General features: G+C 38.9%; 1 protein-coding gene across 1 annotated transcript in view; it reads right to left on the reverse strand.

Moving 5' to 3' along the window:
• Positions 1-3,658: 3,658 nt before the first annotated feature.
• The window catches only part of LOC116937217 (uncharacterized), a 91,992-nt gene continuing 78,051 nt past the window's right edge, over positions 3,659-17,599 (reverse strand). Inside the window, exons 3-4 of the mRNA XM_076055743.1 lie at positions 7,455-7,647; positions 3,659-4,359 (exon numbers count right to left, since the gene is read on the reverse strand). Of these exons, the coding sequence (XP_075911858.1) occupies positions 3,659-4,359; positions 7,455-7,647 (894 nt within the window). The remainder of the gene's footprint in view (positions 4,360-7,454; positions 7,648-17,599) is intronic.

A 17,599-nucleotide genomic window follows, 5' to 3' on the forward strand; every position in this document is an offset into this window, starting at 1 on the left:
TCATCATCACCACCATCACCACCATCATCACCACCATCACCACCACCATCACCACCATCATCACCATCATCACCACCATCACACCATCATCACCATCATCATCACCATCAACATCATCATCATCATCATCAATATCATCATCACCATCAACATCATCATCATCAATATCATCATCACCACCATCACACCATCATCACCATCATCATCACCATCAACATCATCATCATCAATATCATCATCAACATCATCATCATCAATATCATCATCACCACCATCACCACCATCATCACCACCATCACCACCACCATCACCACCATCACCACCATCATCATCACCATCATCACCACCATCACACCATCATCACCATCATCTTCACCATCAACATCATCATCATCAATATCATCACCATCAACATCATTATCATCAATATCATCATCAATATCATCATCACCACCATCACACCATCATCACCATCATCTTCACCATCAACATCATCATCAATATCATCATCACCATCAACATCATCATCATCATCAATATCATCATCATCATCAATATCATCATCACCATCATCACCACCATCACACCATCATCAATATCATCATCATGACACTCATCGTTACAGTTTCATCATCATTGTAATGGGTACATCATCAACATCATCATAGATACATCATCATCGTCATAGATACATCATCGTCGTCATGGTTACATCATCATCGTCACGGTTACATCATCATCATCATGGTTACATCATCATCGTCATGGTTACATCATCATCATCGTCATGGTTACATCATCATCATCGTCATGGTTACATCATCATCGTTATGGTTACATCATCATCATCATCGTCATAGATACATCATCGTCATGGTTACATCATCATGGTCATGGTTACATCATCATCGTCATGGTTACATCATCATCGTGGTTACATCATCGTCATGGTTACATCATCATCATCGTCATGGTTACATCATCATCATCGTCATGGTTACATCATCATCGTCATGGTTACATCATCATCATCGTCATAGATACATCATCATCGTCATGGTTACATCATCATCGTCATGGTTACATCATCATCGTCATAGTTACATCATCATCGTCATCACCACCATGACACTCATCATTACAGTATTATCATCATCATGATCACGAATATCACGACAATCATCATCATCAACAACATCACGATCATCATCTACATGATCACGATCATCATGGTTATCATCATGATCACGATCATCATTACAGTATAATAGTCATCATCATCACGATCTTCATTACATGTTAAATAATAATCATCACGATCATCAACATCATCATCTACATCATCACGATCATCATCATGATCACGATCATCATCTACATTATCACGATGATCATGATCACAATCATCGTTACAGTATACTAATAATCATCACGATCATCATCATCTACATCATCACGATCATCATCATCTACATTATCACGATCATCATCTACATTATCACGATGATCATATACACGATCATCGTTACAGTTTACTAATCTTCATCACGATCATCATCTACATCATCACGATCATCATCATCTACATTATCACGATCATCATCTACATTATCACGATGATCATCTACATTATCACAATGATCATATACACGATCATCGTTACAGTATACTCATCATCATCACGATCATCATCATCTACATCATCACGATCATCATCATGATCGCGATCATCATCTACATTATCACGATGATCATGATCACCGTTAAAGTATACTAATCATCACGATCATCATCATCTACATCATCACGATCATCATCATGATCCCGATCATCATCATTTACATTATCACGATGATCATGATCACGATCACCATGATGACCGTTATAATGATGTTGTTGATGATATTGATTATAATGATGTTGATGAAGATATTGATTATGATGATGATATTGATTATGATGATGAAGATGATATTGATTATGATTATGTTGATGAAGATGATATTGATTATGATGATGGTGATGTTGATGATATTGATTATGATGATGTTGATGAAGATGATATTGATTATGATGGTGATGAAGATGATATTGATTATGATGATGATGGTGATGTTGATGATATTGATTATGATGATGTTGATGAAGATGATATTGGTTATGATGGTGATGAAGATGTTATTGATTATGGGTAAAACCTATTCCTAGATGATGATGTTGATTATTTTGATTATAATGATGTTGATGAAGATGATATTTATTATGATGATGATGATGAAGATGATATTGATTATGATGATGATGTTGATGATATTGATTATGATGTTGATGAAGATAATATTGATTATGATGGTGATGTTGATGATATTGATTATGATGATGTTGATGAAGATGATATTGATTATGATGATGATGGTGATGTTGATTATATTGATTATGATGATGAAGATGATATTGATTATGATGATGTTGATGAAGATGATATTGATTATGATGATGTTGATGAAGATGATTTTGATTATGTTGATGAAGATGATATTGATTATGATGATGTTGATGAAGATGATTTTGATTATGTTGATGAAGATAATATTGATTATGATGATGTTGATGAAGATGATTTTGATTATGTTGATGAAGATGATATTGATTATAATGATGTTGATGAAGATTATTTTGATTATGTTGATGAAGATGATATTGATTATGATGATGTTGATGAAGATGATTTTGATTATGTTGATGAAGATGATATTGATTATGATGATGTTGATGAAGATGATTTTGATTTTGTTGATGAAGATGATATTGATTATGATGATGTTGATGAAGATGATTTTGATTATGTTGATGAAGATGATATTGATTATGATGATGTTGATGAAGATGATTTTGATTATGTTGATGAAGATGATATTGATTATGATGATGTTGATGAAGATGATTTTGATTATGTTGATGAAGATGATATTGATTATGATGATGTTGATGAAGATGATTTTGCTTATGTTGATGAAGATGATATTGATTATGATGATGTTGATGAAGATGATTTTGATTTTGTTGATGAAGATGATATTGATTATGATGATGTTGATGAAGATGATTTTGATTATGTTGATGAAGATGATATTGATTACGATGATGTTGATGAAGATGATTTTGATTTTGTTGATGAAGATGATATTGATTATGATGATGTTGATGAAGATGATTTTGATTTTGTTGATGAAGATGATATTGATTATGATGATGTTGATGAAGATGATTTTGATTATGTTGATGAAGATGATATTGATTATGATGATGTTGATGAAGATGATATTGATTATGATGATGTTGATGAAGATGATTTTGATTATGTTGATGAAGATGATATTGATTATGATGATGTTGATGAAGATGATTTTGCTTATGTTGATGAAGATGATATTGATTATGATGATGTTGATGAAGATGATTTTGATTTTGTTGATGAAGATGATATTGATTATGATGATGTTGATGAAGATGATTTTGATTATGTTGATGAAGATGATATTCATTACGATGATGTTGCTGCTATTGATGACGATGCTGCTGCTGATGTTGCTGATGCTGCTGCTGATGTTGCTGATGCTGCTGCTACTGCTGGTGACGTCACCGACTGACTGTGACGTCAGAAGAGGTCCGTGATGGTCGCCGCGGGGCTCCGCGTTGCAGAACTTCCCCCAGAAGCCACCGCGACGGGGCCCTGGGGCCCGCCCACCTCCGCCAGCCCCGCCCCCTGGATACCGCCGAGCCCCACCCCCTGGTTACCACCGCCCCCCGCCCCACGGCTACCGAGCCCCGCCCCATGGTTACCGGACCCCGCCCCCTGGTGACTAGACCCCACCCCCTGGTTACCGAGCCCCGCCCCGTGGCCACCGAGCCCCGCCCCCTGGCTACCGAGCCCCGCCCCCTGATTGCCACCTGGCCCGGGCCCCGCCCCGGGCCCCGCCCCCTGGCCGCCGAGCCCCGCCCCCTGGCCGCCGAGCCCCGCCCCCTGGCTGCCACCGAGGCCCCCCGGGTGGAGCTGCAGGGCCGCGGTGACGCCCCCTAGCAGGGCCGCCATTGGCGGGGCGATCACGTGGGCAGGGGGGGAGCACGTGACGTCACGGCCCCCTGGTTTGGGGCAGCCGCCACCGCTGTTGCTGCTGCTGCTGCTGTTGTTCATGTTGCTGCTGCTGCTGTTGTTGTTGTTGTTGATGTTGTTGATGTTGTTGTTGTTGTTAATGTTGATGTTGTTGTTGAGAATGTTTCTCGGTTCTCCCGCGATTCCGACACCGCCCCCTCCGCCGCCGTGCATGCTGGGAAGGTGATCCGAGGCTCCGCCCATGCCTGCAATGTGGTCACGTGGACAGAAACAGAGAACAGTGGTCCACCCCCCACTCCACCACGCACGCAACCCCCCCCCCCAACAATGAGGCCTGTGCCAGGCTAGGTGCACTTCGAGGCAGGTGCCATGGGTTGTACTGCTGTGCCAGGCTAGGTGCACTTCGAGGCAGGTGCCATGGGTTGTACTGCTGTGCCAGGCTAGGTGCATGAGGAGGAGGTCACGGGACAGACCCAGCAGGTGCCATGGGTTGACTGCTGTGCCAGGCTAGGTGCAGGAGGAGGAGGTCACGGGGCAGACCCAGCAGGTGCCACGGGTCGACTGACTGAGATGACTGGCTGATGCACCACCTGTGCCCCCTACTGTGCCAACCCGCTGTGCTTTAGCCACCCGGCGCTCCGCTCGTTGTTCTGAGCGTCGCTCCTCCGCCCTCCGTTGTTGTTGGAGGGCGACTGCCTCCAACTGCCCAGTAGCGTCCTTCACGAGCCTCCTCCACAGAGTCCGATCTTGACACCGCTGGTACCAGTCATCGGCAAGTCCACTCAGCTCCACGTCCTCCTGTACCACATCACTCCATCTCTTCTCTAGCCCGTGCCGCGCCCGTTTAGCCCCCTCGATCCGGCCGAACAAAAGCTGTTTCGGCATGCGGTGGCTGGGCATGCGGGCTACATGACCCAGCCATCGCAGCCTTGCCTGCCGGAGGAGCTCACCGATGGGACCCTGCCCAGATCTTTAAAGGATTTGTGAGCTCCTCACACAATCCAGTCTGGTTAAACCCAGGATGGATCGTAGGCAGGCCAGCCTAAATGTTTCTAACCAGCGCAGATGTTCTATTAGGGGGGGTCCACGTTTCGCAAGCATAGAGAAGGGAGGGAATGACTGTGGCTGAGAAGATTCCAACCTTCGTGTGGAGCGACAGACCAGGTAGCTTCCACACAGCGTTACGCAACCGATGAAAAGATATTGCCGCTCGACTGATTCGGAGTGAGACCTCTGCTGTTAAACTGGAGCCAGTCATAAGCACACTGCCCAGGTATGGGAAACTCTCCACTCTCTCCACAACTGCCCCATCACCGATTGGGAGTTGTGGGGGTGGACTGTCCGATGGTACAAAATACCCAGGCAGGTGCTTAGTTTTGGTGGGGCTGATGGTAAGGCCCCACCTCTTAGTGGCATGCTCCAGTCTCAGCAGCAGCGTCTCCAACTCCTCCTCTGAGTGAGCAGCTATTACCAAATCATCGAGATACATAACGTGGTTGAGCAATAGGGAGCCATCCCTTGACCGCACCCGGGCATCGATCAGCCTCCCGTCGTATCTGTACCAGATGGAAATTCCTCCGGTACAGGAGGAATCTGATGGGCTATGAAGCTCTTTCTAGACTTGAAGCTTTCATGACTGCAAGGATTCGTACTCTTTGGTTCTATCCTTTTATCTGGCAACAAAACTGACACCTTTTTAACAAGGAGTCATGTTTACATTGACCACAATACCTGCGGTCAGAATGCAAACAAAAAATAACACAAACTCTGATAATGTATGTGGCACTGTCCTTGAATTTGATTGGTCCACACCCGAGACAGCTTTCTTTAGAGGCCCTTAGTCTCACGTTGGTGTTGGACCAGAAGACGCCAAAAGGCGTCACACAACTCAAAGACAATGCACCATCAGACTATGAGAGCTCGGGGTCAAGCATTTACACAACATTGGAAAAACCTCGTTTGCCAGTAACAGATAAAAGGGTAAAAAACCAATTATCATATTTTGTTACTGGCAAATGAGGTTTCCAAAGGCACTTGGTTGAGCTACCCCTACAGCCCTGCTAGAGGCTACCTGGGGGAGCTTTGTCTGTGTGTGTGGTGTGTAGTACATAGACACTGCTGCTGAAACACGCTACTAACGGCACTTGCCCCTACAGCCCTGCTGGAGGCTACCTGGGGGAGCTGTGTCTGTGTGTGGTGTGTGTAGTACATAGACACTGCTGCTGCTACTCGCTACTAGCAGCACTTGCCTCTACAGCCCTGCTAGAGGCTACCTGGGGGAGCTTTGTCTGTGTGTGTGGTGTGTGTAGTACATAGACACTGCTGCTGAAACACGCTACTAACGGCACTTGCCCCTACAGACCTGCTGGAGGCTACCTGGGGGAGCTTTGTCTGTGTGTGGTGTGTGTAGTACATAGACACTGCTGCTGCTACTCGCTACTAGCAGCACTTGCCCCTACAGCCCTGCTAGAGGCTACCTGGGGTAGCTTTGTCTGTGTGTGGTGTGTGTAGTACATAGACACTGCTGCTGAAACACGCTACTAACAGTTTTGTCATTCACAGTTTTATCATCATCGTTACAGCGGCCGTCATCCAGCAGCGGATTGATCCTGGCTGATGATGACGATTCGGCCCAAAGCCCTGACAAAGCCCCCCCGTGTAGCCTGTAACAGACTGTAGGGGCAAGTGCTGTTAGCGAGCGTCTATGAAGGCTACCGGCACTGTGGCTACACACACACGAGGGGGTGGGTGGCCAGCACCACGCCCGGCCGCCTTTGTCTCTCCTAGTGCTAGCGATGTTGACTACACTGCTACACCGCTACACCAGGTACTCATTTGAGGCCGAGTCGACCTAGGGGAGGCCCAGGACCGGTCCAGGTAATCGTTACCGGTGGCGTTGGCCGTGAACGGGAGTCGAACCCGGGTCGCCGTGTTCGTAGTGCAGCGTAGCGCTAACACACACACAGACACACAGACACACACACAGACACAAACACACACAGACACACACACATACACAAACACACACAGACACACACACAGACACACACACATACACAGAGACACACACACACAGACACACACACACAGACACACAGACACACACACAGACACATACACAGAGACACACACACAGACACACACACAAACACACGCAGACACACAGACACACACACACAGACACACACACACAGACACACACACACACAGCCACACACACACAGACACACACACACAGACACACATACACAGACACACACAGACACACACACAGACACACACACAGAGACACACACACACACAGACACACACACAGACACACACATGCATCCCTCCTCACCTGGACACTGTGCGCCCATGGCCCCGCCTCCTAGAGCCGAGGCCCCGCCCCCGATCGACGAGGCTCCACCCTCCTGACCCGACGCCCCGCCCCCCGGCGCTGAGGACCCGCCCCCCGGCACGGAGGCCCCACCCCCACTCTCCTGCCTCAGCAAATTTCGTCTGAACTTGGCTCTGGCGTTTTGGAACCAAACCTGGAACAGCGACCAACCAAACAACCGACAAACATGAACTGCCAATAAACCATCAATAAACCACCAATAAACCACCAATAAACCATCAATAAACCACCAATAAACCACCAATAAACCACCCGTCACCCACCAAACATAAACCATCAAACATAGATCATCAATAAACCACCAATAAACCACCAATCACCCACCAATAAACCACCAATCACCCACCAATAAACCACCAATAAACCACCAATAAACCACCAATAAACCACCAATAAACCATCAATAAACCACCAATAAACCACCAATAAACCACCAATCACCCACCAATAAACCACCAATAAACCACCAATAAACCACCAATCACCCACCAATAAACCACCAATCACCCACCAATAAACCACCAATCACCCACCAATAAACCACCAATAAACCACCAATAAACCACCAATCACCCACCAATAACCCACCAATCACCCACCAATAAACCACCAATCACCCACCAATAAACCACCAATAAACCAGCAAAAAACCACCAATCACCCACCAATAACCCACCAATCACCCACCAATAAACCACCAATAAACCACCAATAAACCACCAATAAACAACCAATAAACCACCAATAAACCACCAATAAACCACCAATCACCCACCAATAAACCACCAATAAACCACCAATAAACCACCAATAAACCACCAATAAACCACCAATCACCCACCAATAAACCACCAATCACCCACCAATAAACCACCAATAAACCACCAATAAACCACTAATAACCCACCAATAAATCACCAATCACCCACCAATAAACCACCAATAAACCACCAATAAACCACCAATAAACCACCAATAAACCACCAATAAACCACCAATAAACCACCAATCACCCACCAATAAACCACCAATAAACCACCAATAACCACCAATAAACCACCAATAAACCACCAATAAACCACCAATCACCCACCAATAAACCACCAATAAACAACCAATAAACCACCAATAAACCACCAATAAACCACCAATAAACCACCAATCACCCACCAATAAACCACCAATAAACCACCAATAAACCACCAATCACCCACCAATAACCCACCAATCACCCACCAATAAACCACCAATAAACCACCAATAAACCACCAATAAACCATCAATAAACCACCAATAAACCACCAATTAACTACCAATAAACCACCAATAAACCATCAATAAACCACCAATAAACCACCAATAAACCATCAATAAACCACCAATAAACCACCAATAAACCACCCGTCACCCACCAAACATAAACCATCAAACATAGATCATCAATAAACCACCAATAAACCACCAATCACCCACCAATCACCCACCAATAAACCACCAATAAACCACCAATAAACCACCAATAAACCACCAATAAACAACCAATAAACCACCAATAAACCACCAATAAACCACCAATAAACCACCAATCACCCACCAATAAACCACCAATCACCCACCAATAAACCACCAATAAACCACCAATCACCCACCAATAAACCACCAATCACCCACCAATAAACCACCAATAAACCACCAATCACCCACCAATAAATCACCAATCACCCACCAATAAACCACCAATAAACCACCAATAAACCACCAATAAACCACCAATCACCCACCAATAAACCACCAATAAACCACCAATAAACCACCAATAAACCACCAATAAACCACCAATAAACCACCAATAAACCACCAATAAACCACCAATCACCCACCAATAAACCACCAATAAACCACCAATAAACCACCAATAACCCACCAATAAACCACCAATAAACCACCAATAAACCACCAATAAACCACCAATCACCCACCAATAAACCACCAATCACCCACCAATAAACCACCAATAAACCACCAATCACCCACCAATAAACCACCAATCACCCACCAATAAACCACCAATAAACCACCAATCACCCACCAATAAATCACCAATCACCCACCAATAAACCACCAATAAACCACCAATAAACCACCAATAAACCACCAATCACCCACCAATAAACCACCAATAAACCACCAATAAACCACCAATAAACCACCAATAAACCACCAATAAACTACCAATCACCCACCAATAAACCACCAATAAACCACCAATAAACCACCAATAAACCACCAATAAACCACCAATCACCCACCAATAACCCACCAATCACCCACCAATAAACCACCAATAAACCACCAATAAACCATCAATAAACCACCAATAAACCACCAATTAACTACCAATAAACCACCAATAAACCACCAATAAACCACCAATAAACCACCAATAAACCACCAATAAACCACCAATAAACCACCAATAAACCACCAACAAACCACCAATAACCCACCAATAAACCACCAATAAACCACCAATAAACCACCAATAAACCACCAATAACCCACCAATAACCCACCAATAACCCACCAATAAACCACCAACAAACCACCAATAACCCACCAATAAACCACCAATAAACCACCAATAAACCACCAATCACCCACCAATAACCCACCAATAACCCACCAATAAACCACCAATAAACCACCAATAAACCACCAATAAACAACCAATAAACCACCAATAAACCACCAATAAACCACCAATCACCCACCAATAAACCACCAATCACCCACCAATAAACTACCAATCACCCACCAATAAACCACCAATCACCCACCAATAAACCACCAATAAACCACCAATAACCCACCAATAAACCACCAATAAACCACCAATAACCCACCAATAAACCACCAATAAACCACCAATAACCCACCAATAAACCACCAATAAACCACCAATAACCCACCAATAAACCACCAATAAACCACCAATAAACCACCAACAAACCACCAACAAACCACCAATAAACCACCAACAAACCACCAATAAACCACCAATAAACCACCAATAAACCACCAATAAACCACCAATAAACCACCAATAAACCACCAATAACCCACCAATAAACCACCAATAACCCACCAATAAACCACCAATAAACCACCAATAAACCACCAATAAACCACTAATAACCCACCAATAAACCACCAATAAACCACCAATAAACCACCAATAAACCACCAATAACCCACCAATAAACCACCAATAAACCACCAATAACCCACCAATAAACCACCAATAAACCACCAATAACCCACCAATAAACCACCAATAACCCACCAATAAACCACCAATAAACCACCAATAACCCACCAATAAACCACCAATAAACCACCAATAAACCACCAACAAACCACCAATAAACCACCAATAAACCACCAATAAACCACCAATAAACCACTAATAACCCACCAATAAACCACCAATAAACCACCAATAAACCACCAATAAACCACCAATAACCCACCAATAAACCACTAATAAACCACCAATAACCCACCAATAAACCACCAATAAACCACCAATAACCCACCAATAAACCACCAATAAACCACCAATAACCCACCAATAAACCACTAATAAACCACCAATAACCCACCAATAAACCACCAATAAACCACCAATGACCCACCAATAACCCACCAATAAACCACCAATCACCCACCAATAAACCACCAATAAACCACCAATAAACCACCAATAAACCATCAATAAACCACCAATAAACCACCAATAACCCACCAATAAACCACCAATAAACCACCAATAAACCACCAATAAACCACCAATAAACCACCAATAAACCACCAATAAACCACCAATAAACCACCAACAAACCACCAACAAACCACCAATAAACCACAATAAACCACCAATAAACCACCAATAAACCACCAATAAACCACCAATAAACCACCATACATAAACCATCAATCATAAACCATCAAACATAAACCATCAATCATAAACCATCAAACATAAACCATCAATCATAAACCATGAAACATAAACCATCAAACATAAACCATCAAACATAAACCATCAAACATAAACCATCAATCATAAACCATCAAACATAAACCATCAAACATAAACCATCAAACATAAACCATCAAACATAAACCATCAAACATAAACCATCAATCATAAACCATCAAACATAAACCATCAATCACAAACCATCAAACATAAACCATCAAACATAAACCATTAAACATAAACCATCAAACATAAACCATCAAACATAAACCATCAAACATAAACCATCAAACATAAACCATCAATCACAAACCATCAAACATAAACCACCAAACATAAACCATCAAACATAAACCATCAAACATAAACCATCAAACATAAACCATCAATCACAAACCATCAAACATAAACCACCAAACATAAACCATCAATCATAAACCATCAAACATAAACCATCAAACATAAACCATCAAACACAAACCATCAAACACAAACCATCAACAATAAACCATCAATCACAAACCATCAAACATAAACCACCAAACATAAACCATCAATCATAAACCATCAAACATAAACCATCAAACATAAACCATCAAACACAAACCATCAAACACAAACCATCAAACATAAACCATCAAACATAAACCATCAATCATAAACCATCAAACATAAACCATCAATCATAAACTATCAAACATAAACCATCAAACATAAACCATCAAACATAAACCATCAAACATAAACCATCAATCATAAACCATCAAACATAAACCATCAATCACAAAACCATCAAACATAAACCACCAAACATAAACCATCAAACATAAACCATCAAACATAAACCATCAATCATAAACCATCAAACATGAAACCATCATACATAAACCATCAAACATAAACCATCAAACATAAACCATCAATCATAAACCATCAAACATAAACCATCAATCACAAACCATCAACATAAACCATCAAACATAAACCATTAAACATAAACCATCAAACATAAACCATCAAACATAAACCATCAAACATAAACCATCAAACATAAACCATCAATCACAAACCATCAAACATAAACCACCAAACATAAACCATCAAACATAAACCATCAAACATAAACCATCAAACATAAACCATCAATCACAAACCATCAAACAGAAACCACCAAACATAAACCATCAATCATAAACCATCAAACATAAACCATCAAACATAAACCATCAAACACAAACCATCAAACACAAACCATCAACAATAAACCATCAATCACAAACCCATCAAACATAAACCACCAAACATAAACCATCAATCATAAACCATCAAACATAAACCATCAAACATAAACCATCAAACACAAACCATCAAACACAAACCATCAAACATAAACCATCAAACATAAACCATCAATCATAAACCATCAAACATAAACCATCAATCATAAACTATCAAACATAAACCATCAAACATAAAACATCAACATAAACCATCAAACATAAACCATCAATCATAAACCATCAAACATAAACCATCAATCACAAACCATCAAACATAAACCACCAAACATAAACCATCAAACATAAACATTAAACATAAACCATCAAACATAAACCATCAAACATAAACCATCAAACATAAACCATCAAACATAAACCATCAATCACAAACCATCAAACATAAACCACCAAACATAAACCATCAATCATAAACCATCAAACATAAACCATCAAACATAAACATCAAACACAAACCATCAAACACAAACCATCAACCATAAACCATCAATCACAAACCATCAAACATAAACCACCAAACATAAACCATCAATCATAAACCATCAAACATAAACCATCAAACATAAACCATCAAACACAAACCATCAAACACAAACCATCAAACATAAACCATCAAACATAAACCATCAATCATAAACCATCAAACATAAACCATCAATCATAAACCATCAATCATAAACCATCAAACATAAACCATCAAATATAAACCATCAAACATAAACCATCAAACACAAACCATCAAACAAAAACCATCAAACATAAACCATCAATCATAAACCATTAATCTTAAATCATCAAACATAAACCATCAAATATAAACCATCAAACATAAACCATCAAACACAAACCATCAATCATAAACCATCAAACATAAACCATCAAACATAAACCATCAAACATAAACCATCAAACATAAACCATCAATCATAAACCATCAAACACAAACCATCAAACATAAACCATCAAACATAAACCATCAAACATAAACCATCAAACATAAACCATCAAACATAAACCATCAATCATAAACCATCAAACATAAACCATCAAACATAAACCATCAATCATAAACCATCAAACACAAACCATCAAACATAAACCATCAAAACATAAACCATCAAACATAAACCATCAAACATAAACCATCAAACATAAACCATCAATCATAAACCATCAAACATAAACCATCAATCATAAACCATCAAACACAAACCATCAATCACAAACCATCAAACATAAACCATCAAACAAAACCATCAAACATAAACCATCAATCATAAACCATCAATCATAAACCATCAAACATAAACCATCAAACATAAACCATCAAACATAAACATCAAACATAAAACCATCAATCATAAACATCAAACATAAACCATCAATCACAAACCATCAAACATAAACCACCAAACATAAACCATCAAACATAAACCATTAAACATAAACCATCAAACATAAACCATCAAACATAAACCATCAAACATAAACCATCAAACATAAACCATCAATCACAAACCATCAAACATAAACCACCAAACATAAACCATCAATCATAAACCATCAAACATAAACCATCAAACATAAACCATCAAACACAAACCATCAAACACAAACCATCAACAATAAACCATCAATCACAAACCATCAAACATAAACCACCAAACATAAACCATCAATCATAAACATCAAACATAAACCATCAACATAAACCATCAAACACAAACCATCAACACAAACCATCAAACATAAACCATCAAACATAAACCATCAATCATAAACCATCAAACATAAACCATCAATCATAAACCATCAAACATAAACCATCAAACATAAACCATCAAACATAAACCATCAAACATAAACCATCAATCATACCATCAAACATAAACCATCAATCACAAACCATCAAACATAAACCACCAAAACATAAACCATCAAACATAAACCATTAAACATAAACCATCAAACATAAACCATCAAACATAAACCATCAAACATAAACCATCAAACATAAACCATCAATCATAAACCATCAAACATAAACCATCAATCATAAACCATCAAACACAAACCATCAATCACAAACCATCAAACATAAACCATCAAACATAAACCATCAAACATAAACCATCAATCATAAACCATCAATCATAAACCATCAAACATAAACCATCAAACATAAACCATCAAACATAAACCAGTCAAACATAAACCATCAATCATAAACCATCAAACATAAACCATCAAACATAAACCATCAATCATAAACCATCAAACATAAACCATCAATCACAAACCATCAAACATAAACCACCAAACATAAACCATCAAACATAAACCATTAAACATAAACCATCAAACATAAACCATCAAACATAAACCATCAAACATAAACCATCAAACATAAACCATCAATCACAAACCATCAAACATAAACCACCAAACATAAACCATCATCATAAACCATCAAACATAAACCATCAAACATAAACCATCAAACACAAACCATCAAACACAAACCACCAACAATAAACCATCAATCACAAACCATCAAACATAAACCACCAAACATAAACCATCAATCATAAACATCAAACATAAACCATCAAACATAAACCATCAAACACACAAACCATCAAACACAAACCATCAAACATAAACCATCAAACATAAACCATCAATCATAAACATCAAACATAAACCATCAATCATAAACCATCAAACATAAACCATCAAACATAAACCATCAAACATAAACCATCAAACATAAACCATCAATCATAAACCATCAAACATAAACCATCAATCACAAACCATCAAACAAAAACCACCAAACATAAACCATCAAACATAAACCATAAACATAAACCATCAAAATAAACCATCAAACATAAACCATCAACCATAAACCATCAAACATAAACCATCAATCACAAACCATCAAACATAAACCACCAAACATAAACCATCAATCATAACCATCAAACATAAACCATCAAACATAAACCATCAAACACAAACCATCAAACACAAACCATCAACCATAAACCATCAATCACAAACCATCAAACATAAACCATCAAACATAAACCATCAAACACAAACCATCAAACACAAACCATCATAACATAAACCATCAAACATAAACCATCAATCATAAACCATCAAACATAACCATCAATCATAAACCATCCATCAAAAACCATCAAAACATAAACCATCAAATATAAACCATCAAACATAAACCATCAAACACAAACCATCAAACAAAAACCATCAAAATAAACCATCAATCATAAACCATTAATCATAAATCATCAAACATAAACCATCAAACATAAACCATCAAACACAAACCATCAAACATAAACCATCAAACATAAACCATCAAACACAAACCATCAAACATAAACCCATCAATCAAAAACCATCAATCATAAACCATCAAACAGAAACCATCAAACATAAATCATCAAACACAAACCATCAAACCATAAACCATCAAACATAAACCATCAAACATAAACCATCAAACATAAACCATCAAACATAAACCATCAAACAGAAACCATCAAACATAAACCATCAAACAAAAACCATCAAACATAAACCATCAATCAAAAACCATCAAACATAAACCATCAAACATAAACCATCAATCACAAACCATCAAACATAAACCACCAAACATAAACCATCAAACATAAACCATTAACCATAAACCATCAAACATAAACCATCAAACATAAACCATCAAACATAAACCATCAAACATAAACCATCAATCACAAACCATCAAACATAAACCACCAAACATAAACCATCAATCATAAACCATCAAACATAAACCATCAAACATAAACCATCAAACACAAACCATCAAACACAAACCATCAACCATAAACCATCAATCACAAACCATCAAACATAAACCATCAAACATAAACCATCAAATACAAACCATCAAACACAAACCATCAAACATAAACCATCAAACATAAACCATCAATCATAAACCATCAAACATAAACCATCAATCATAAACCATCAATCACAAACCATCAAACATAAACCATCAAATATAAACCATCAAACATAAACCATCAAACACAAACCATCAAACAAAAACCATCAAACATAAACCATCAATCATAAACCATTAATCATAAATCATCAAACATAAACCATCAAATATAAACCATCAAACATAAACCATCAAACATAAACCATCAAACATAAACCATCAATCATAAACCATCAAACACAAACCATCAAACATAAACCATCAATCATAAACCATCAAACACAAACCATCAAACATAAACCATCAAACATAAACCATCAAACATAAACCATCAAACATAAACCATCAAACATAAACCATCAATCATAAACCATCAAACATAAACCATCAATCATAAACCATCAAACACAACCATCAATCACAAACCATCAACATAAACCATCAAACATAAACCATCAAACATAAACCATCAATCATAAACCATCAATCATAACCATCAAACATAAACCATCAAACATAAACCATCAAACATAAACCATCAAACATAAACCATCAATCATAAACCATCAAACATAAACCATCAAACATAAACCATCAAACATAAACCACCAAACATAAACCATCAAACATAAACCATCAAACATAAACCATCAATCATAAACCATCAAACATAAACCATCAAACATAAACCATCAAACATAAACCATCAATCATAAAC

The sequence above is a fragment of the Petromyzon marinus genome, chromosome 72, assembly GCF_048934315.1.
Source record: "Petromyzon marinus isolate PM22_M1 ecotype Great Lakes invasive population chromosome 72, UKy_Petmar_22M1.pri1.0, whole genome shotgun sequence".
NCBI lineage: Eukaryota > Metazoa > Chordata > Hyperoartia > Petromyzontiformes > Petromyzontidae > Petromyzon > Petromyzon marinus.